Source organism: Hipposideros armiger, unplaced genomic scaffold (genome assembly GCF_001890085.2).
Source record: "Hipposideros armiger isolate ML-2016 unplaced genomic scaffold, ASM189008v1 scaffold_133, whole genome shotgun sequence".
Lineage (NCBI taxonomy): Eukaryota > Metazoa > Chordata > Mammalia > Chiroptera > Hipposideridae > Hipposideros > Hipposideros armiger.
Window position 1 is genome coordinate 3,143,636 of NW_017731483.1, and position 24,087 is coordinate 3,167,722.

General features: G+C 41.1%; 1 protein-coding gene across 5 annotated transcripts in view; it reads right to left on the minus strand.

The window, feature by feature from the left end:
* The window catches only part of FRMPD1 (FERM and PDZ domain containing 1), a 76,579-nt gene that overhangs the window by 29,307 nt on the left and 23,185 nt on the right, over positions 1–24,087 (minus strand). For 3 of the 5 annotated variants that reach the window (XM_019649539.1, XM_019649541.1, XM_019649536.1), the window contains 5 exons: positions 10,794–10,953; positions 10,360–10,464; positions 4,533–4,690; positions 3,552–3,654; positions 570–615 (listed from right to left, as the gene is read on the minus strand). In XM_019649539.1, the coding sequence (XP_019505084.1) occupies positions 570–615; positions 3,552–3,654; positions 4,533–4,690; positions 10,360–10,460 (408 nt within the window). In that variant the 5' untranslated portion in view covers positions 10,461–10,464; positions 10,794–10,953. The remainder of the gene's footprint in view (positions 1–569; positions 616–3,551; positions 3,655–4,532; positions 4,691–10,359; positions 10,465–10,793; positions 10,954–24,087) is intronic. The other 2 variants (XM_019649538.1, XM_019649540.1) reach the window with 1 other exon arrangement.

Genomic DNA, 24,087 nt, shown 5'->3' on the forward strand with positions numbered 1-24,087 from the left:
AAGTCTGTCAGAATGAGAATTTTATTTTAACTTTCCCCCCAGGGTAGTTTTCTCTTATAATTTGATCCTCTGTATCACATATAAAGGGTCCCTTGCCTGTGGTGGTTTAGAATTGCCATTTTCTCCCTGTGCATCATCTAAGCACACCTTGCCTTATGAAGAATGTCCAAGCTGATAAAATACTTTCACATCCAACACCTCATCTGACCCTCATAACAACCCATTAGAGAGACAAGGCAGTTATCATCATTGTTTTGCAAAAGTGAAAACTGAAATGAAACAACTTGCCCAAAGTCATACCACTCCAACCTGTCTTAAGACCCCTAGATTGGTGCCCTTCTCATTGTCCCACTCTGGATAATCACAGGTCTGTCTCCTTAGCTGGATCATGAGCTCTTGAAACCTGCACCCACGTCTCTTTCCTCCACAACACTGGCAACACTGACTGCCAGGCCACCCGCAGCATGGCAGCTTTCCTGTTTATCCTCTGAGGGACGTCCGACTGAGGGAACAGAGGCTTGGAGTTAAGAAAGGTAAAACTAACACACAGGACATAAAAAGGGATTTACCGACGTGCAGCGAACAACTGTGATTGAAAGAGAATCTTCAGCTTCCCTGAAAAAAAGAAGACAAAAACATTCCGTCATTCTGGGTGGTGTGTGTGTGTGTGTGTGTGTGTGTGTGTGTGTGTGTGTGTGTGTGTGTGTTAGGGTCAAAGAATTACAAAGCAGCCTTTCTCGCCTCAGCTTTTTTGGCTCAGCAAAATTGAGAAGGACATTGAGGAAAGTAAAAGAATTTAAGCTGTCCCAAAGCACCCCTGCTACCTTGAGGGAATTTTCAGATACCTGCCTCTACCGTCTATCTAGTCTATACCTATAGTTACTAAATTAGGTCATTGAGCCTTAGTTTAGTCTATATGATGGAGAGCTCATCCAGTTGCTATAACTACTAGTTAGGTTTATGTACAAAATTTTTTAAGAGAAAACATAGCAATAACACAGACCACTTAGGTTACTGTACCGGAAAACTTAGGCCTAGCATTTCACTAAATATTAGGTTGTCGGAAAAGTCATGACGTATTTTTTCTATGTTTTTCGTTGCAAAAATGCATCATGACTTTTCTGACAACCCAATAGAATGAATGAACATGAATATCATTTGTCAGGCAAAAGCCAACTAGTTTTTACGATGTTTGGGGCACACAAAGTCAGTGTGATGAGCCCAGCCATATAATCAAGATACTATGTATTTTTCTCTTATTATCTTAGATTCCCAAAGTGATCAAACCAACCAGATAACTGCCAAACTTCCACATTGTATTAGAGAAAGGAATTGAAAAATAGATTCATGTTTGCCTTTTTCTTTGCCGTTGCTACACTGAGAAGTTTGCAAAATAATTTCATTTGGATTCTTGCAATACGAACGTTTAGGCTAATTGCTACTGGTGCATTACTTCCTCAAATAGATAAACTCAACCCCGGGTTTCTAAGTGTCTGGGGATTGCCTCTTTTCCATTTTATATAAGAACAGGCCTTTTCCAAGATAATTCACAACAAACCAAGGTCCGAGTGCTCTCAAGACGACATTTTGGCCTCACAGATAGTTGGAGGAATTAGAGTGGTTTTGTGGTTGTGCCATTTTGCTTTGCTTGGTTCTTTTCCCCACGTAAGTGGCAATGACACTGGGAACTAAGCTAAAAAAAAAATCAGCAGTCCTGGGATTCCCACAGGCAGCATATAGCAGAGCACACAGATGCGCGGTGCACATCAAGTCACAACCCTGCTCAGGAGTCTTCAATGGCTCGCCCTTCCAGGAGGAGAGTAACACCTGGACTTGCTGTGTCAGCATTCACGACCCTCCATCTCTTGGGCCTCATGACACAGAACTTTTCTCTAGGCATCCAGTGCTTTAGGCGTTGTGGGGAATGCTTAGGGCCCTCCACCCAGCTCCCCACCCACTTCCTCCTGCTTATCTTTTTGCCTGAATCACCCTTCACCTCCATCTTTGTGGGCCAAATTCTACCCAGCATTGAAGGTACAGGTGAAATACTTCTGGACTTTTCTGTTTTGTCAAACCACAGCTTCCCCCAAAGTTGGAGGAATCGCCAGGATTTATGGCCCCTTCCCTCTGTTTCTCTTGCTGCAGCGTCTGCTCTCAGTCTCAGCAGGGTGTGCATGAGTTGTTGCTGCGCTACCAGCCTGTACGTGTTTGGGCAGTGGACCACCTTTGCCCCACAGGGTTCATTGCCAGAGCAGGTGCTCAGTGAATAGACTGCGTTCACTGTTACCTAAACACCCACATTCTGGTCTACTGCTTTAAACTGTAAATATTTTTGTTCATTAGTCAGAGTTTGATCTAGCCTGGCAGAAATATTTATAGCACTGAAAGTCTCAAATTCATTTGCTAGAATCGATCATCTTTGAGAAAATCGCCTAATAATTGGGAAAGCCAGTTTCGTAATTTCCATAACCATGCTTCATTTTTTAAAGTGAAATCACCAAATCTTTTCCTGGCTGCCCCACCCACTCAACTTATTCACTGACAGTCCTGAAGCAATATTGGGCTAAAAGGATTCTACTTTCTACACTTTGATGGATTCTCGATAAATCTTAAGCTGTGTATGTGAATCTCTGTGGTGAGACTGTGTGCTTCCTGGGGGTGGAGACTGCATCTTGCATTTTCATTAGCTTTTTCTCTGACTTTGTTAGTGTTGCCGACTATTAAGTATGTGCTGCACGTGATAGGCTCTCAGGACTGAAAACCCCTCCAAAACCAGATCAGCCACTCACAAGAAGACACAAACTAAAGTTTCATCTAACTCGATTTCTCATTTCTCCTTATTTATAGAAAAGTCATTAAAAAGCGTTGAGTGAAAACTTTAAAAGACAAAGCCTACGTGAGCCTAGAAGACATCTGTTAGTCCTCTTCACTCCTATCATTGACATTCCTCCATCTTAACACCAGGGTCACCAATTGTCAGTGCCAACCATACCCACTTGTTCAACTGAGCACCCACTGTGTGCCTGGTCTCAAGGTGATCATGGTCTAGGCAGAAAGTGAGGCATTTACACAAATCACAATGATACCAGGTAGAACGTGGTAGTCGCCCTATCAACGAAACTACATATATACCAACCAGGCTGTATCTGCAAGAACATTTAAGAAGAGGTATCAAAAGGGTTAAAGAAGAACAAACAGATTGAGGGGCAATTTTGTCCAATTTTTGGCATGTATTAAAACAATCCTATAAATCTATAAAAGGTAGGGGCTATGTATTATTCATAATTACATTCCCCACAGTGCCTAGCAGTGTCTGGGCATAGTGGGGGTTTAATAAATATATCCCCCTGCCCCTCCCAAACACTTCTGTAGGCAGATGAAAGAGCAGGTTGGAACCAACATGGAATTCTAAAATGAGGCTGTTGTTGCTGCTCTAAAAAGAGACCAGACTCTACTGAAATCACGTGGAGATCAACTTATGCCATTCCTGTCACTCATCTGTCTTCCATGATAGTCTGTGCGACTCTGAATAATAGAAGAAAACTTAGTACCTCAGAATATCAACTGCTCGTTCATAGGAGAGGTCCTCGGCAGACTCGTTGTTCACTTGGAGGATCTGATCGCCAGGGAAAAGCTTGCCATAAGCACAGCCTCCTGTAGGACAGAAAAGAAGTAACTGGTGCTCGCTGCAGGAGGGCCCAGACCTCACGTGTCACAGTAGCACACCTGAATGGCAGCCTGACTCACTCCCCAGGGCAAAGGCTCCCTGCACCCCTCAACCTCATCCCCCAACCAGCCTTGGGCTCCCATGGATCTCAATTTTCCTGTTTGCAAATCATGCATAACGTACCTACCACCCATCACCTTCAAGGGATGTTATGAGACCGTGCTGGGAAAGAGACTAGCAGAACCCCTGAATCAACAAAGCTGGCCAGTGAGTGTACTACATTCATCTCTAAGGAGGTCTGGTGGTGATGGTGGTGGAAGTGGTGGTGGTGTGTGTGTAAACTGAAATTAACAGATGATTTTAACTAGTCCCACATCTAACATCAATATATAGCTGAAGTATAAAAACAAACATTAGACATTCCCAGCCTGCTGCTCTTCACCCTGATGCAGCCTATATTTTGCAAAGACTCAAGTGAAAACAAATCGATAATTTCTATTACTGTCTGACTAGAAACTCTCCCCACCTCAGAGCATGCAGGGTTCAAAGAGAAGTGCTGGCTGATTCAAATACTGTCACTGCCCCTGAGACTGGCCAGAGAGCCCAGCGTGGGTAACGCCCTGCCTGAGGCCTGCAAGAGCCTGGGGTTCAGGTCAGCAGGTGCACTTGGGGCTCCCTCCCTCCTGGCACCAAAGGAAAGTGCAAAGCCCAAGAGGGAATTAGGTCAGAATTAGGCATGCCCTTTCTAACTTCCTAGGGCAGCATTTTCTGCATTATGTTATAGGACAGAGCGATGGGAAGAAAACCAGGGCAATTTCCCCCAGGAAGCCAAACGCCTTTCTCATTCAGAGTCAGCTCTTGTTACCTGCTGTGACGGCCACCACTGTGAGGGGAAGGCTCTCGGAAATGTGAAATCCATAGTCCTGCAGGAGGGCGTCTTTGTCTATTTTTACTGTGTATTTCACAGGGGTGAGGGTCTGGGTTGGGATCCCGGGGGGCCCATCAGCTGCAGCAACTTTAGCCCTGGAAGAGAAGTGTATGAAAAAGAGAGAGAGGGGAGTCTAACTGGTGGCCACAAATCAGTTCAGCTCTTGGCATCCTGGAGGAGGAAGATGCAGAGCTGAACAGTCACCAACTCTCCTTTGACAGAGATAAGATAGCAACACCAGAAGATAAAACATCAAGTAGAACATAGTACCGTGCTCTAAAAGAGAAGTCATGAACTGCTATGGGCACTCAGAGAAAGGGGGAGGAGTTTTAACTTTGTGGGGTAGGGGGTAAGGAGTCAGGGGAGCATTTGCTACTTGGAAGAGGTGGCATTTGAGGGATGTTGAGGGTATGCTCTCACGGCCCAGATCCTGGCAAACAGAAGATATTTGGTAACTGCTGCTGAGTGGATGGATATATGGATGGATGCATAGCTGTATGGCTGTATAAATGGATGATGGATGGATGTACAGATGCACAGACAGGTGTTCTAGGCAGAAGGCTCTGCTTGAGCAGAGGTATAGAAGAAGAAAAACATGGACCGCAAACAGGAACAAGGAGTTGTTCAGTTTGGATGTCTGATGATGACTAATTTTATAGGTGGATTGTGTCTTTTGGTGACTTTCTTTTTCTTTTTTGCTTTATGATACATTTCATTTCCCTTTCAACTTTGTAGCCATGAGGATTCCAATATAAAACTTCATTTAGGGAGGACTCCCTCTCTATTAATCTTTAAAAACATATATGTTCTTTATACATCTAAAATCAGGTAAGTTGAAAGTTGTATTTTCTATCTTGCAAAACCACAAAGAGAGTCACAAACTATTTTTCATTCGTTTGTGGAAAATGATTTTTCTCCTTCTAAAAGTCAGTGGTTCTTTCTGGGGAAGGTCAAATAGTGATGGGATGTGGTGTTTATTGTTATTATAAACTAGAAATGTGGAGGAGTAACAGCTCCCTCGGGGCTCTGTAATTAAAGTCTAACATTTATTCTCATCCATTTACCAAACACTGTCAGGAACTCTGACTAATGCAATAGGACCTCACTTATCTGAAAACCAGCTCTCTGTCATTTAGAATGATCTCCATTTCAACAAGGACAAGGAAATATTAAAAATGGCCTCATGGAGCCAAAAGGCACGACAAGTCCAAGTACAAAGCCTCCTGCACGTTACCCCTCAAGGAGCTCCTCAGACCATGGCTTAGAGCAGATTTAGGCTGTCTGCACGAGATGACTGACCCATACCGCTTAGAAGCAAAGATTTCTTCTAGGCAAGCACATGGGTAATACTGAGATGGGTTAGCAGATAGACCTAATGAGAGGGAAGAAACAGAAAGCTGTGAAAATTTATACTGAATAAAACCCACAGCTATTCCTAATTAAAAAAAAAAAACATTGAAGCTATAAAAGGGCCTTTCTAAATATAATAAATAAATACTATACTGAAAGCCGAAAATCAACATCCTTTGAAAAAGCAACAGGAAGGTTACCTTAGACATTACTCCTATTTAATGCAGTAGGAGAAATGTAATAGTTTTCACAGAAGGAAAAAAGATAAGCAGCATAATAAGCAGAAGAAATGGAAAAGCGCCACCTTTTTAAAAAAAACAGATGAGGATATATACCTAGAAAATGATGAACAAAGAGAACTGCTAATGCTAAAAAAAGTAACTTTGGTAGAGTCGCAAGAGAAATACACAAAACACAGCCACAAAAAGCATTCGACAATTCATTAAAAACAGATTAGTTGAAAGTGTACTAGGTGGTAGGATTCTTAATGAGCTGATGCAATAAAGGAAGATGCAGGTAATTGGTCAAAATTACGCTGGTTCCAAACTTGTCTCCTTTGTGATCCTCATATACACTGTCCTTTGCACAAGCTCTTCCCTCTGCTTAGAATCCACCTTTCCACCCCTAACACACACACTCTCTAGAGATTTCCTGACACACCCAGCCATACACTTTATCTGTCCAGCTCCAACTCTGTCTTCTGGTTTTGCAGAAATATCCCGCTCTCCCTGCAGAAACTGTACATCCCTTTTTGAAACATACATAATTTTTGTAATGACGTTTCTTGTTCTCGCTAGACTACGAGTATAATTCATATGGCAAAAACCATGTCTTTTTTGCCCCATGTGCTGAATTCAATGCTAGACATAGAGTAAGGCTTGATAACTGTTAGGAAAACAAGAGGAAAAACAAACCTTACTATGTGGTTAAAAGAGAATCCAGTTTGATGCATTTCAAATGGGTAGGCTTCAGTTATCTGACTTTTCCATTTGGAAGGGTGTATTTCTCAACAATGGCAGACAAACGAGGCCCCACTGTGTGGACAGTGTCAGTAGCTTTGGCCCGAAGGCCACGTTTTGACATTTTCCCCAAAGACCACGTTTCAGTTTTTGTTTGGAAAGGGATTGCTTAAGAACATGCCCAAACTGTGGCCTCTCCTGACAAAGAATGTTCAATATTTGACGGGTTGCTGAAGGACATGATCCCTGTAGCAAAATTTCCTCCACTGAAGCATCTTACAAATACCAAACAGAGTGCTGGTAATTCAAAAACCTATGTCTGCTGCCTTTGTAATGGTTTCAAATCATGAATCTGAGGTCGTTTCTATGATTTTACATTGGAAGAGCATAAGACCTGTGGTTACACTAATGGGATTACTGTTCGATAACTGGATCTAGTTTAAAGTAGAACTAGAAAAAACATGTTAAATTTATCATGAAAATAGTCTTGTGTAGACTAATTTTATATTTTATGGGTTACTGGGTTATAAGATCATATTGAGCTGATCGATAACACTGAAAAGGAAAAATACCAGATTATGCTTCGAATATTCTCTGGCTTTTTATCTGCTCTCTGATAGAGGTAAATATACAGAGGGTGCCAAAAAAATGTATACACATTTTAAGAAAGGAAAAACTGTATTAAAATTGTAATACTCAATATATACCAATAACAAAAAATGAATACAAGTCATGTGTATACATTTTTTTGGCAATCCCAGTATATTTTACCTCTATCCTGTAATGACAAAGAATTCACCTTTGATTTCCAGCAGGATGTGGAGAAACTATTTTGAATCTCCTTAAACACTGTATTATGTTCAGCTGGAATGATTTTAGAAACTAAAGTCTGGTAGAAGCTGGATTTTTATTCTAAAGTTTATTCAGAGAAAGCAGAAATAGAAGTAGCAGTCTACACAGAAGGAAATTTAGCATGTAGTCACAATCATAGGACTACGCTTGTGACTGTGGCAGTTTCTAGAGGACCATTGAATGTATATATATTGTAAGTATAGTTACAGGGTGAAGGCCTACAGTTGAAAGGAGAAATTGTTCCATTATTTTTATTTATTTATTTATTTATTATTGGGGAACAGTGTGTTTTTCCAGGACCCATCAGCTCCAAGTCAAGTAGCTGTTTTGATTTAGTTGTGGAGGGTGCAGCTTCAGTGGCCCACGTGGGGATGGAACCGGCAACCTTGGTGTTACGAGCACTGCGCTCCAACCCACTGAGCTAACCAGCCGCTCCCATTATTATTTTAAAAAGGAGATTCAGAAGATAATGACAATTCCGCACATGCAGTACAGGAGACTTCCAGCCTGTTCTCAAATCTTTCCACTTTTGCCCATGGGTCAAAGTACAATAAAAAATTGGTACCTATAATGGTGTTTGTGCATCATTAGGAATATTAGAAAGGTCCAATAAGGCCATTCCTATAATTAGTAAACACACTGCGGTGGTAATGAACAAGTAAATTTAGAAACCAACAGCAAGGGCTTCTGATGCTAAAATGCCATACAGAGACAGAAAGTAGATGCGTAGCCGCCTGGGGTTAGGCGAGGGGCAAATGGGGAATGGCTGTTAGTGGGCACCGGGTTTCTTTTTCAGGTATTGAAAATTAGAATTCTAAAATAAAAATTCTAAAATTAGATTGTGGTGACTGTTGTACAATCCTATGAATATACTAAATATATGACTTCCTAGAGGTCATTGTTACACTGTATTTACGTTCTGTAAGAAAATCTGGATATTAGAGAGTTCCAAGGTCAAACGTTTAGGCAACATCAAGTTAAGGTTATACCCATCTTTTTTCTGCAGGAGTTCTCAGAGCCTTTAATGTGCTAAGATGCACTCTGAATCACCAAGGTTGGTGGGTGGGTTCAAGTGGGATATAGGCTCCATTACTTCCCAGACAGATCTGACCATGGAACCATTTTTAGTGGCGCAGCATAACACTAGGTTTTGCAGAACCCACTTTAGGAAACAATGTACCTAGCAGGTTCCCCATTCATTCATCAAGCACTACTCAACCGCTTACAATCTCCTGGAACTCAATCACCTCTGGGCTTTAAGAGGAGGCCGAGACTTTCCCTGTCCTCATGGGCCTTACAGTCTAGAAGAAAGAAAAAGGATGTGCTCAAATTAAGTTGAACACACTAGGAGAAGCACATCGCCAACCAATGCTACAAAGCAAATACTATGGGGGCTCCGTGGGGGAAATTAATTCCAGCTGTGGGCTAGGACTCACTTCATGGAAGATGCAACATTTCAGCCAGACCTTGAACTGTGGGTGGGTTCTGGACACATGGAGGTGGGAGGAAGGGATCTGATGCAGGAGTCCAGGTCTAAGGGTTGGAAGGGGAGGCAGTGGTGCTCATTGTAAGGGAACAATGAGTAGGTCATTTTAGCTGGGGTATGATGTGAATGAAACAGAGTACTAAGACAAATAGCTGTAAGGACAGTGGCTTGTTGATCATGGAGCGCCTTGCCTTGAATGTCAAACCCAAAATGTTTAAACTCATCTGGTAAGAAATGAACATCCATCAAAGGTTTCTAAGCAGGGGGGTTGGCAATGATCCTAACTCTCTGAGCCTCGGGGGTTTCATCTGTAAAATGGGGCTGATTCCCTTAGCCTTATCTCATCGCAGTGTGTGAGGATCAAAGCGCTTGGCCGCAGGGCAGTGCAGTGCAGCCCTGAGCAAGGTTTATTGCTCAGCAGCAGAACAGCTGTTTCCAGTTCCTTCAGAAGAATGTGTGTCTCAGAAACACCTGACATGTGATATTTCATCTCTGTGACAGGGCCAGATGGGAAATCGGAGACGGAAAATGAACGCTTCGAAACAGAACATATTTTAAGTCCTCTTGTAGCAGTCAAATCAGATCTGTATTTGATTTCATTTTATTTTGTTTAGAATGAAATAGGGACTGCAAGGAAGGAACAGCTGCTAGAAACAAAGACGGGGGAAAGAGTATAAACAGCAGATTGCCTGACCCTAACATCAGATACGAAGACAAGGGGTGTGTGTGGGACAGAGAGAGAGACAGAGGAAGTCAGCAAGCATGTGTGAGTGTGTGCTCAAGAGTGTGTGTATGAGTGTGTGTTCCAGAGGGTGTATATGCACGTGTGAGTATGAGTGTGTCTGTGTGTGTTTGTCTCTGTAAATGATGAGTTTGGGGTGAGTGTGTCTGTGGATGCATGTTTTGAGGGACACAGAGGGAAGAGTTGAAAGGGGGACAGAGAGAAAGGCACCCTGGCAAAACTGCTGACCTGTTTACACTTCTCCCACCATATGGTGTAAGAAGAAAGCAAGCCAGAGACAGTGATCCCCAGGCGCTGCCAAGACTAGCAAAACCTCCTCCCACAGGGACACCAAACCTTAACAAACAGAAATCTCTGCGAGCCCAGGAACCTTACCGGGCCGAGCTGTCCCGGGAGCGCCGAAGCCATCTTGCCACCATTTGTTCTATTCTGTGTGCTTTCCGTGTCTGGAATAAATTGGTCTCTAGCTCTTCCATTTATCTAAAAGGAAGAAGAGTTTTCTTAAGAAGCTAGCCAACATATTTTGAAGAGATGATTCTGACAAGTCACTATGATGCTTCCTGTATTTGCCCATCTTAAGACATGCTAATCAAATAACTAGGGCCCTCCTTCTATCTGAAATGAACATAAACAGGTGTTCAGTGTCCACTGAGTGAACAACTTGAACAGCCCTCTGCCCTAAGGAGCCTACAGTCTTGTGGTAAACAGACTAGCTTTATATCTTAAACAGTAAAACATAAGGATTAGGGAATTAAATAGCAAAGTTTTCTCAGACTGTGACTGTGACCCACTGTAAGAGACATACATGCCTTACTGACACTGCCCCTGCCCCCTGGACAGCGCAGCTCAGTTCTGCCTGCATCAGGAACCGCATGCACATGCCTCTTCTCCTGAGTGCTGCTTCTTTTGCTCAATGTTTTCTATTTCATTTTTGAATAAGTAACTCATTTGTATAATTCAAATCCTAGACTGTAAAACAGGATATACGGTTACTGTACTGTGCACTTAAAAATTCATTAGGAGTTTAGATCTCATGTTAAATGTGTTCTTACAACAATAGCAACAACAACAATAATAAACGTACATAATGAAAGGTCTCCCTCTATCCTTACCTGCCCCCATCTACCCAATTCCCATCACTGCTCTCCTTCTCTATTTGTTTTTCCTGAGTTTCTTTAGGCCTATTTAAGCAAATACAAATATAGATTTTATATGTCCTCTTTTAACACAAAGGACAGTATACCATAAACATTGTTCTACGCCATGCTTTCTTCTCCTTAGAATACAGTATATCCATGCTATCTTTCCACATCAATACATAGAATGCATCTTCATTCTTCCTGACAACTACTGAGTATTACATTGTATGAATGTACTGTAATTTAAAAAGCAGTCCTCTCTTAATAGATGTTTGGGTTATTGCCAATCTTTCGCTATTCTAAATAATACTGTAAGGAATTATGCTGTACATGTATCAATTCTGCAGGTATGCAATGATATATCTGGATAAGTTCCCAAATATTAAATTGCAAGGTCAAAAGTTATATGCATTGTGCTTTGGTAGATATTGTCAGGTTACCACACACACACACACACACACACACACAAAAAATATATATATATATGCTTGAGATTCAAATTTAGTAAACACACACATTTTTTTCATCTATCCTAGCCTATTTCACTTTTTAAAATCCTGGTCTCAAATCATCAAATTAATTTCAAAAACCCAATAAATAACCACACAAAATAAGATATGATATTGGGAAATAACCATGGACACAGAGAAAATATAAAAAAAGAATTATAAGAGACTATGTTGCTTAACACTACACAAATACATTTCAAAACCTTGAAGATATGGATGGCTTTCAAGAAAATATAAAATAATATAAGATGATCCTAAAAGAGATACAAACTTTAAAAAGACGATTACCATAGAAGAGAACGTTGTTAAAGAGCTACCCTCCCCCCACAAAAAAATCCCAGACACAGACAGGGTCAAAGGTAAATTCTTACAAATCTATAAGGTGTACCTCACTCTGATAATTTTTTTTGTTTTAAACTTTTTATTTTGGAATAATTTCATTTATTTATTTATTTATTTTAAAGATTTTATTGGGGAATTGGGGGGAGGGAACAATGTTGGGGAATCGGGGAAGGGGAACAGACAAGTTGTTGTCCTTTTTTTCTTCAGCCTAGTTGTGGAGGACGTCGCCTCACTGGCCCATGTTGGTATTGTGATCATTGCACTCTTCCTGGGTGAGGCAGATCAGTCACTGGCCATTGGACGGCCACTTACAGTGACTTATGGCAGCCCACTGCAGGCCCACTGCAACCCCATTGCAGCCCCACTGCAGCCTACGCCTTCGCCAGCGACTCACAGCAGCCCAGCTCCAGGTCAAGCTGTTGTTCACCATCTTAGCTGTAGAGGGCACAGTGTCACTGGCCCTCATGTGGGATCCGAACTGGGGCCCTGCTGCTCAGAGCTGGCGCTTGCAAGCCAACTCTTAACCAATGAGCCACTCAGCCAGCCCTATTTTGGAATAATTTTAAATGTATAAAAGGTTGCAGAGATAATATATATCTCTGCATATACACTTCCCATATCTACTTCATTAAGCTTTCCTGAATGTTAACATCTTACATAATCATTGTACCTTTGTCAAAACTAAGAAATTAACATTGGTCCAATAATATTAACTAAACTATAGACTTTATTCCAATTTTACCAGTTTTTCCACTAATGTTCCTTTTCTGTCCCAGGATCCAATCCAGGATACCATGATGCTTTTTACTAGCTTAGTTTACTTTTCCCCAAATGCTATTTTAGCTGTTCTGGAGCATAAAGAAGGAAAGCTACCAAATTCTTTTTAAGCAGCCAGTATAATATTGATACCAACTCTGTTAAAAACAGTACAATAAAGTAAAAATACAAGCTCTCTTGTGAATGTCAAAGTAAATATCCTAAATAAAATATCAGCAAATAGAACCTATCAACAATCAACAGAGTAATTGTGGGATCTATACCAGGAGTGCACTAACCAGGGCATATAAAAATGAAAGCAGAACACCTAACTCATCACTTTAAAAGCCTGGAGACACACTTTTCAGTCAAATGGCAGCCAAATACAAATTAATGGACCAAAAAAAAAGTCTGCAACCAAAAATAAATTTCATTTAGATCAAGGGATGTGTCAGTTTAGCTTTTTCTACAATGGGGACACCTGACCTGAATACTATCTTCAGTTCTAGGCATCTCACTTTTTCTAAATTATAAAAGTAAGAGAGAATACATTTCTGGTTAAATATAGTAAATTGAAACAATGTCTTAATCTCTTCTCTTTCCTAAAACAAATTATAATAAAGGATTAAAAAGGGGGTGAACCCATAGAATAAAGAGAACAACAGGGAAGACAATAGATGAGAGATGTTGACAATGTTTGGAAGAGAATAATTGTTTGAAGAAGAGGTAACAGCAGAGCAACAGAAACAGAAACCTATGTGCTTTCAGAAGTGGATTCTGATTAAAAAAATGAGCTGATTTGCCCTAAGATGGCTCAGGAATTAGAGGCAGCAGGTATGGGAGAAAGCAGGGATGAGACACAGGGCTGAAAATATAGAAACAGATCTCTATAAGCAGCAATTGTTCACAGGCACCATCCCATTCTACTTGCACACCTAGGCAACCATACCTTCCTCACTCTACTGGAGACTAGGGGCTTATTTTTTGGAGAAATCAATCAAGAGGCTTCAGACTTGAGAAGACCTGGCACAATAGAGGGTACAGGAATGAAAATAGAATGATTAAATAAAACTCTTCATTCTGAATGATAAGACCTCCAGTTGCTTCCTTTGCCTAGTTCCCAGGATACTGTCAGCTAGGACCGTATATCCGAAGTAAGAGACCAGAGAATTCTTTTCTGGAGAATTGAACAGCACCAGAAAAAAGACCTTCAGATATTGGTACTTCTAGCAACTAGCTGCCAGATCGCCCTGCATTGAATTCTATTAGTCAATGAGCCCCACCCATCATACAAAGCTTCCAGTCATTTGTTTTTAGTGTGGCCATGAAACTGCAGTGGTTCATCCATAATCGATATGAATAGATATTTGAGGAGAAGCATGCATTATGAAAAACAGATGAAAATAAACAGAACTCAGAAGAAGCAGAGACAACGCAGAAAACAGAAGAAAAAATTTAATCTATAATTTAGACCCTCAAAAAGATAAAATATTAAATCCATGAAACAAAAAGAGGAACTTCTTTGAAAAAGAACAATCAGAAAACAAGAATGAACACTTGGAAATTAAAAATAAGATGGCTGGAAAAAATTCAATTAAAAAGTTGAGAAATGTAGTCAATGAAATATTGAAAGAAAGAGTAATCAAAAGCCAAAGACAGGGAAAACAGAAAAGATTCAAAATGTATACTATCAATCCTGGAGGTCCAATACTCATCCAGTATGCATTATAGAAAGAGAGAGTATGAGAAAAGGAGTAAGGAAATTGTTAAATAATTCAAAATAAATTTCCCTGAAAAACCTCTAAGTTTCCAGAATAAGAACATCTACTAATTGCCTACCACAATAAATGACAAAGGACCCACATAAAAAAACACACCAAAATTTCAGAAACTAGAAACAGAGTATATCTTCAAAACTTACAGAGAAAAAAATATATCATACAAAACAACTGAGAACAAATATGACTTTAGATTTCTTAATGACAACAATGGAAGCTTGAAGACATTAAAGCCATGTCTTCAAATTTCTGAAGAAAAATAGTTTTCAACCTCGAATTCTATACCCAGCCAAACTGTCAATCAAGTAGTAAAGACATTTTCAAATGTTCAGGTCTCAAAAATTAACCTCTCACATACCCTTTCTCAGGATGTTAAGCGGATGTGCTCCAGCAAAACAACAAAGTAAATAAAGTAGAAATGGGATTTAGGGAATTGAGGATGAAATACAGACAAGAGGCAAAGGGAACACCCAGGATGACTGAAGGAATTTACTACGGTAACACCTGTATATAAGACCTAGAGAGAAACCTGTTCAGACTGGTGCATAAAGACAGAGGATTTAGGAAAAAGAAGTAAGAATGGATAGGTTATCTGATGTGTTTGTGCAGAAAATTTCACTGCAAAGCTGTTGGAGAGTGTGAGAAGAATTAGCAACAAGTACAAGGAAAGCTAAGCAAATCAAAAATAGAGAATTATGAAATCCAAGAAAAACAAAAAGTTGTACAAAAAAGGAAACAAAATTATAGCTCACTATTTGGCTCAGCAATGAACAATATTTACCTTGTTATAATAATGTAAATTCTGGAAAATGTAAATAGTCAAAAACAGTGATATAATGATGTTGAAAAGATGTGGTAAAGGGAAGCCAGTGTAGTGGTTTAAGAGGTAAATCCTCATCTACCATAATAGTTAGATAATACCTAAAATTAATAAATTAGAAAATAGTAATGCAAGCATATTTCTCTGAAATATGGAGAAAATAACGGATTTCTATTATAAACCCTTATTAATATTTTATTTTTTAACTATTTTAAATAACTTAATTTTAAAAATTGAATATATGCCTATAGTAAAATGCATAGAAAAACATAATGAAATAAAATCACCTATAAGCCTACCTCTCAGAGTTATCAACTGTTAATTTTTCTTTCTTTTTCTATGCCTATACATGCTATACACTTTATTAAAATGAGATAATATACTTAATATTTCATGCACAGTGTTCCGTATTAATATTTAAGCATTTACATCATCACTTCAAATTGCTATATAGTATTATTTTTTTTGCCATATCATAATTTATTCAATAAATCTATCATTGGACATTTGTGCTGTTTCCAATTTTTCACTCTTATAAAAGCTTCACAATGAACATCCTTATTCATGGTAAATGGCTACTTGCCAGGTATTTTCTTGGGATAAATTCCTAGAAGTGAAACTACTGGATTTAAGCATATGTTCATTTATAAGAATTTGGATGTGTATTGTCAGGTTATGAAGATACCAATTTGCACTCCTGCCAGAACAGACCTTTTCAAATATTGAATATTATCATTTAAAAATTTTTTAGCTAACAGGATGGAAAACACTGCCTAATTATTGACTTAAGCGTTTATATTTTGAAAACTACAGAATTAAATTAAATTATCATCGATACTCTCATAAACACTGGATATTTATAATTTTAAAAATGTTTGCTAATGGGATGGAAAGTAGCACCTAATTATTGCTTTAAATATATATATTTTTTAAATATAAAAAACAAAAGTAAATGTCCTATTTTAAGCATCCAATCCAGTCCCTCAGAGGTTATCACTGTTAACTATTTGGTAGGTATGCATACTAACTTTGCCCTAAATCTATAGAGACCTATATTACATATATTAAAATGTATAATCCACAAAAATAGAATCATGCTGTACTCTGTGGTCTGCTCTTTGAATTTTTTAACCTGTTAATATATCATGGACATCTTTCCAGATCAGAGATCATAATAGTTTCGATTTGAAGTTATTTGATTACTAGTACATCTGAACATTGTTCATGCGTTATGGCCACTTATATTTCTTTTTTGTTACTTTCCGGTTTCTGGTTTTTCCTTTCGTTTTTACTGGAATGTTTGCCTTCTTGTTATTGTAAAACCTCTTTCATAATATGGATTATTTAATGTCCTTTTGCCAAGGACATAAAACCACATTATATTTCTGTGAGGCTTACTATGGAGGGTTAAGAATGTAGGTTCTAGTGTCCTGATACTACAAGGCCTAATCACAAAGGATAGAAGAATAAATGTCCAGCAAAACCCACAGCATACTGTTTTCAAATATCAATTGCCTAGTCAGGCCCTTAACAGAAGTGAGTCAGCTAGCAAGTCTAGGATATTGGTATTATTATAACATGGTTTGTCTTGGGTGTGACCATTACATTTTCAGCACCTTTTTATGGGAGGTCTAGGATGATAAGGAGACTTAAAGCCAAGGCACTGAAAAAAAAATCAGGGAATGTTTGCTCGACAAAAGTCTACATGGTCATGGTTTACAGACAGCCCAAAGGCCACCAGGTGGAAGACACATATTTCACATGATTCTGGGGTGCAGACCCAGGGTTAATTGGGGGAATGGCACAGAGAGGGAGACTCCAGCTCAGGCTAAGGCTAGACCTCTCTACTGTTCCTAGTGATCAAAGGATGGAATGAGTTTTCTAAAGAATTAGCAAGATCCTGGTCACCGAAGGCAGTCAAGCGAGCAGAGGCCAAATAACGAACTCTGCATGGTTGAAGGGCCACTGCAACGGAATACAGGGACCAAATGGCTTCTGCAGTTCCTTCTATCAGTGCAGCTTGTGGTCTCTACTAGATCTAAGAATCAGGCCAGATGATATTTGCTGTACTCTGTCTTCAAATTAAAAGGCCCACGCTCCCTGGCATGGCTGGAAGTCCTGAAGTAACCACAGCACTGGAAGATACAAAATCTTCAGTCTTCAAATGACAGCAGAATTGTCAGGGATCTCAGACGTATCCACAGGCCTGAAGACTTTCCATTCCTTTTGAAGGTCATCGAGCTGCAGTGGTTACTTACGGGGGATTATTACAAAACTGCTGCCAAATATAATTTAGCTAATCGATTTCTATAAACATATATGACTCTAATTAAAATAATTAATTTGCATTTTATATCTGGCCTGTGGGTAGGCACATGTCTTCATCCAGGGATCCCCGACGACCAAACAAATGACTACATCAACCAAGACATTAAAAGTGCTCCCTGGCTCAGCCAGGTCTAAGCAAGAAAGTTTAAATTCAACAAAATGGCCTGCTAATGGTTTTAATATTAGCCTCTGGATTGCTGGGCTAATGGAAGAGAATAAAAGCCTAGATAATCCCCAAACATTTGAATCTTTTCTCCAATCCCACTGCCAAGAAATCATCTGGCCTCTAATTGTTCTGTCATTCACTGTTGGACCTGTCTAATGCTCAAAAGTTTCTTTACATAAAGCTGAATTCCATCTCTCTGAAGATTCAGTCCTCCATGGTCATGCTGCCCCCCACTCCCCCTCCCACCACCACCATCCATAATAAATCAGCTCCCTCTGTGTACATCAGTCTTTCTGGATTTGAACATAGCAATCTTGTTGTCTTCAAGTCTCCTCTGCCCCAGAATAAACATCCTCAGTTCCTTCCACAGTTCTTCCTATGACAAGACCACTTTAGATAACCCTCCTCTGGGCACAGACCAGTTTGGCAAAATCCCATGAAGGGCATGAATTCCCAAACTAAATCTCCAACCACTTCTCTGGTTGTCTGGAGCAAAGTACAGTAATACCTTGGTTTGCGAGCATAATTTGTTCCGGAAACAAACTACTCATATTGCAAGGCATCACTCGTTTACCACGTTAAAACATATTAGAAATGTTTGCTTGTCTTGCGGAATACTTGCAAACCAAGTTATACTTGCAATCCAAGGTTTTGCTGTAATATTAAAAAGCCAACTCTCTCAAAATATTTCACAAATGGAGAAGACGACGAAATACATCAGGGTGATAGCTATCTTAAAAGCAAATATAGGATACACAATTAAGGATAAAAACCCTTCAAAAGGGATATAAGAGGTAATAATAAAAGACTTCAGGAAACTAGTACCTGCTATTGAGAAATGAAAAACATCAGTGGAGGCAGCAAAGGAGAGAAGAGAAATTAAAGAGCCAAAAATCGTTTACACCAAGTCCAAGGATATAAACCAACTGTTGACACAAGAAAAACACACACAAGCAAGAAACCAAAATGTGGGGCAAGTATCTAGCCTTTTGAATAACAAGCGAAATAAATTACCAAACTGACATTTTCTCTTAAGCGAACATAAATTAAAGTGTTACAACTTCTTGACCTTCCTCCCGTGGCTCCTGTGACATCTCTCTCTTCATTTTTCTCCAGCCTCTCAGACTACACGTACTCAGCCTTCTTAGTTCTCACCTCCCTTCTCATCTAAATAAATGGTACCACCTATTATTTCTCAACCAGTGGTTCCCAAACATCGCTGCACATCAGAATCACTTGAGAAGCTTTTAACAACCCCAGGCTGTCCTCTAGACCAGTTAAATCAGAATGTTTGAGGGTGCAAGCGGGACACTAGTAGTTTTTAAAGACACCTCCCCCACCCCAGTGATTCCAATGTACAGCAAAGTTTGAGAATCACTGCTCTAAACATTCTCTGTGGGCGACATCATTTACTCCCACAGTTTCAGCTGCTTTGAGAACCGACTGCCTCTTCAGGATCTCTACCAAGATGTCCCATAAGCACTTGAGCTAGTTATATCTAAGATAGAATTCACCATCTTGTTTTGCTCCACTCCTCTTGTTGCAGGAGACTACCATTTACGTAATCCTCTAACTTCCCAAGTCAAAAATGTGTGCATCATTCTCATTTCATGAGGCACATTGAGCCAGTCACCAAGTTCTACAGACATTGCTCCCAATGATCTCAATTTCTTACCTCCTTCTCCTTTCTAAGCTACTGCCATAATTCAAATTTTGATTCTGTCTGAAATAGTATCATAACCCCCTACCCAGTCTCTGTGCTTCTAGATATACCCTCCATCAATCTATCCTCCATAGGCTGCCAGGTGATAGAACATGTCATCCTAATCATGTCAATTTCATTTTCAAAATCCTTGAGTGGTTCCCCTTCATGTTTATACTACAGTCTGAGCTCAAGAATCACAATAATATCATTAACAACTATACTAACAATACTACTGCTTACTACATGCCAGGCACTGGGCTAAGCAATTTACATGTGTTATCTTATTTAATGCTTATTACAATCCTCATTTACAAAAAGGAAACTAAGGCATGAAGAAGGTAAGTAACTTGGCCAAGAGCACAGAGCAAGGAAGTGGCAGAAGTGGAATTCCAAATCAGATTAGCTTGCTTGTCTCTGGAGCTGGGAACAACCGTTCCATCCACTGCCTCCCTCCCAGCCTTGAGGTAGCAGTCAAAGCCGTTTGTGATCTGGGCCCTGCCCAGCTGTCTGTCTCGTCTCCCTCATACTGTACACTCCAACGGAACTGAATTACCTATTGTTCCCCCAAACAGGCCCTGAATCCTCACCCCCTCATGCCTCTGCAGATGCTTTTTCCTCTGCCTAGTGCCCAGCCCCAAAGGTCTACCCATCAAGTCCTACTCACACTTCAAAGGGTGTACATGGTAGTATGCTGAGTTAGCACAAAATGCTTCTCTCTCCGGCATGTTTCCTCTGTAAAAACAATTACAATAATCCCTGCCCAGCTGTGTTCTAGGGCTGGTTTAACGCTTACATTCCACTATGTTGTGATAATTCTTTTAAAACTCTAAAGTTCTATGCAAATGTGCCCAAGAGAAACCTCTTTTTCTGAGGTGGTGTTAGCTCTGTTGTCGTATGACCAAGTTGGGTCATACAGAGGCAAAAGTTTGAAGTATAAGAAATTTCTCTCTGCCATAAAAAGAATGAAATACTGACACATGTGCTTCTCCGTCCCTCAAAACAGCACACACACACCCCGCCCCAGCCCCGCCTGGTGCATTTGTCCCAGATCTCCCCACTCTCTGAGATGTATTCAAATCCTATATAACTTCCAAAACCCAGCTGAGCTCCACGACATCCGGGATACGTTCCTGCCCACCCGTCTACCACGTCCCCAGTCACAGAGCTCTGGTACCATGTCCTGCTCCTCCATCCAGCCCGTGACCTCCTCACCCATGCCCTTGTCTTGTGTTTCCTAACTTCATATGGATTCAGGCCTTATTTTTCTGCCCCTTAGATTGCAAACTCCTTGAGGGTAGGAAAGAGGTATCCTGTTTCTTTACGATCCCTGCAGGTACTAGCAGGTCATAAAAAGAGTCAAAAGCTAAATGAAATTGTTTTATTCTCATTTTTTATTTTGGAATTGCACCACACATCATCCCTGTTCCTCCTCTGTCTTCCCTTCCCTTTTTTAGCCCCTGTCTCCGACAGGAATCCCTTTTCTTTTTTTTTTTTTTAAAGATTTTACTGGGGAATTGGGGCAGGGGAATGGCGCTGGGAAATCGGAGAAAGGGGAACAGACAAGCTGCTGCCCCCCCGTTCTTCAGTCCAGCCATGGAGGACATCGCCCCACTGGCCCATGTTGGCACCATCATTGCACTCTTCACTGGTGAGGCAGATTGGTTGCTGGCCATTGTATGGCCACTCACGGTGGCTCTTGGCAGCTCACGCTGGCTGCCGGCCACTCACACTGGCTGCCAGCCACTCACGGCAGCCCACGGCAGCCCACTGCAGCGGGGGCTGCAGCCCACGCCATCGCTAGCAACCCATGGCAGCCCAGCCCCAAGTCGAGCTGCCGTTCGCCATCCCAGCCACAGAGGGCAGCGTCACTGGCCCTAATGTGGGATCCGAACCGGGGCCCCACTGCCCAGAGCCGGCGTCCCAAGCCAGCTCCCAACCAACGCGCCACTCGGCCGGCCCAGGAATCCCTTTTTTATAGAAAGGACTCTGAATGTCTAAAAAAGGTTTATCATGGACCAAAGAACAACCAGTGTCTCACAGTTGGTTCTCCTGGCTTTCTAAGACCCTCAGTCCTGTAAAGGAACTGTGGCCACCAGGACCCTCTGCCATCTCACCTTGCACAAGGTGAAAAGGAGATGCAGGCAGTGGCTCATGGGAAAGTACCCTGGATCATCATCACCCCAGAGTGGGAGTCCCCAAATGACAGTTGACCTCAAACTGCCCTCATGATTTTTGCCATGCCAGCAAACTGCCGGACTACCAGACCTGTAACATACAGTCTGTGCAAAGTGCCTCCTACTTTAGCTTCATCCTAGACAGTAATGTTCATTAAATCACAGGTCTGATCATGCCGGGTATGGTTTTTTTCCTGGTACACATTAAAATAAATATACAACTATTTCAACCAAAACGTTTATTCATGTACCTTGGGTGCCATGTGGTAGAAATACAAGGCTTTGGGAAAGATGGGTTCAGGGCATCATCATGCCACTCAGATTTCACATCTGCCTAACAGGATTAGATCTCTCTTAGGAAGGGCTTAGCCTCTTCTCTAGCTCTGCGTGGCCCTCTGGGAGCTGCGGGGCGGCAGCAGGAACAGTCAGCACTAATGGGACCTTGGCTGTGCCTTTCTCTTGCTAGCAATCTGAGGGCACAGGGACCCAGGACACTCCAAGTAGGAGACCAGAAGCTGGTCACGCAAGCCATCCACTTTGCAGATGGACAGTGAGCCCTGGAAAGGATGTGAGAAAGGGCTGATGCTAACAGTGATGCTACCGCCAAGGTCGCACCTCACCACAACTATACTTGAAGGGGCCCCGTAGCAGCCTCAAAGGTGGATGGCAAAATGACCTTGCTGAGTTGGCTGTGGCTTCTGAGCCTCTTGTATCCACCCTGGGCAGGAACCGAGCACTTTATCGAGGGACAGAACACCTGCAATCAGGTTCCTGCTCTGCTACCAGCAGGACCCATGACCCAAGTCATGTCCCTTCCCTCTCTGAGTCTCAGTTTTTCTACCTGTAAAGTTAAGGGGTTTAAGCATGGATGAACCTTGAAAGCACTGTTCTAAGTGAAAGGAGTCAGTTACCAGAGACCACACATTATAAGGGTCCATTCATATGAAAGTCCAGAATAGGCAAATCTATAATGACAGAAAGAAATTAGTGCCTACCTTGGCTGGGGGAACTTGGGGGATAGAGGAGTATAACAAAATAGACCAAACTGAGTACCCTCATGAAGCTACGTTCTAGTGGAGGCTCTCACTAGATAAGGAACAATAAACTTAATAAAAGAAATTAATTAAGAATGTTAGAAAGTGGTAAGTGCTAGGGAGAAAAAAGAGAGAATCAGGTTATCAGTGCCATGGAGCAGGAAGTCAGGAGTCATGTTGAAGTTCATTAACTTTGAGATCTTGTGATGGGCTCTCCCTCTCATATCTCCAGAGGGCCACAGAGTTCCTCTGTTTCTTTCCAATTCTCTAAGTCAAATCTCTAGTCAAGCACTTAGTTGTGACACATCTGGACAAACATCATCATGGCTCCTGTTTCCCTTACTTCCTCTCTGAGTCAACTCTAACATTCATTCATTCATTCAATAAACACTTACTGATCAGCAAAAATATGCCAGGTACAGGGGCTGAGGGGGCCATTGAGACAAGCAAGCACAATTCTCACCCTCAGCAGTCTGTAATTCACCAGGGCAATAAGAGATATAAACACCTAATTGTAATTCAGAAAGAATAAAAGCAATCTGCTAGATGTGAGAAAAGGTTGCATGGGTTTTACACCATCCTCTACAGCTTTCAAAGCACTCTCATGGACGAGGATGGATGATGTCACTTGGTGGACATATCCTGATCTTCCCGCTTCCATGCTTTCACAGCACTCGCTGTTGGGCTCAAGGCTCTATCCCAATGACCTTTCATGTCAAGAACACAGACTTGGGTTCCAATCCCAACTCTCAGTAACCATGTGCTAACCACACATCCTTGGACAAGTACCTTAGCCTCCCTGAACCTGTAAGTCATCTGTGAGGTAGGCTGACTTCACCTACCTTATAGTCAATTAGATAACATATATGAAGTACTACCAGAATGCATGAGACAAACAAAGTCTTCAATAATGGTAGTTATAATAATGTTGTTGTTCATTTCAGGTTACCCTCTTGTCTATATTGTGACTTAGCTGTTTCATCTACGCCTTTTTTGTCTTCCTAATGTAATTCCTAGACTGCATTTCTCTCCAACTGCCCTCAGTCCTACCTATTGGGCAATGAATTATTAAATAAATGAGTCAATTAAGGGGAAATTAGAATAAGAGAGAGAGAGAGAGAGTAAAGGCACAGATAAGTCTCAGGTTTCTGGTTTGGATGGCTGGAGATGGTGGTCCCTTTCACCAAAGGAGGAAACACTGGGAGAAGGGCAGGTTTGAGAGGAAAGGTGAAAAGTTTGGTTGGGAACAGCTGAATTGAGGTACTTGAGGAAGAGCCGTGGATATGCCCAGTAGACAGCTGGAGGTGAAAATAAAACCTGGGGTGTCATCAGGTTGAAACCATGAGAATGAA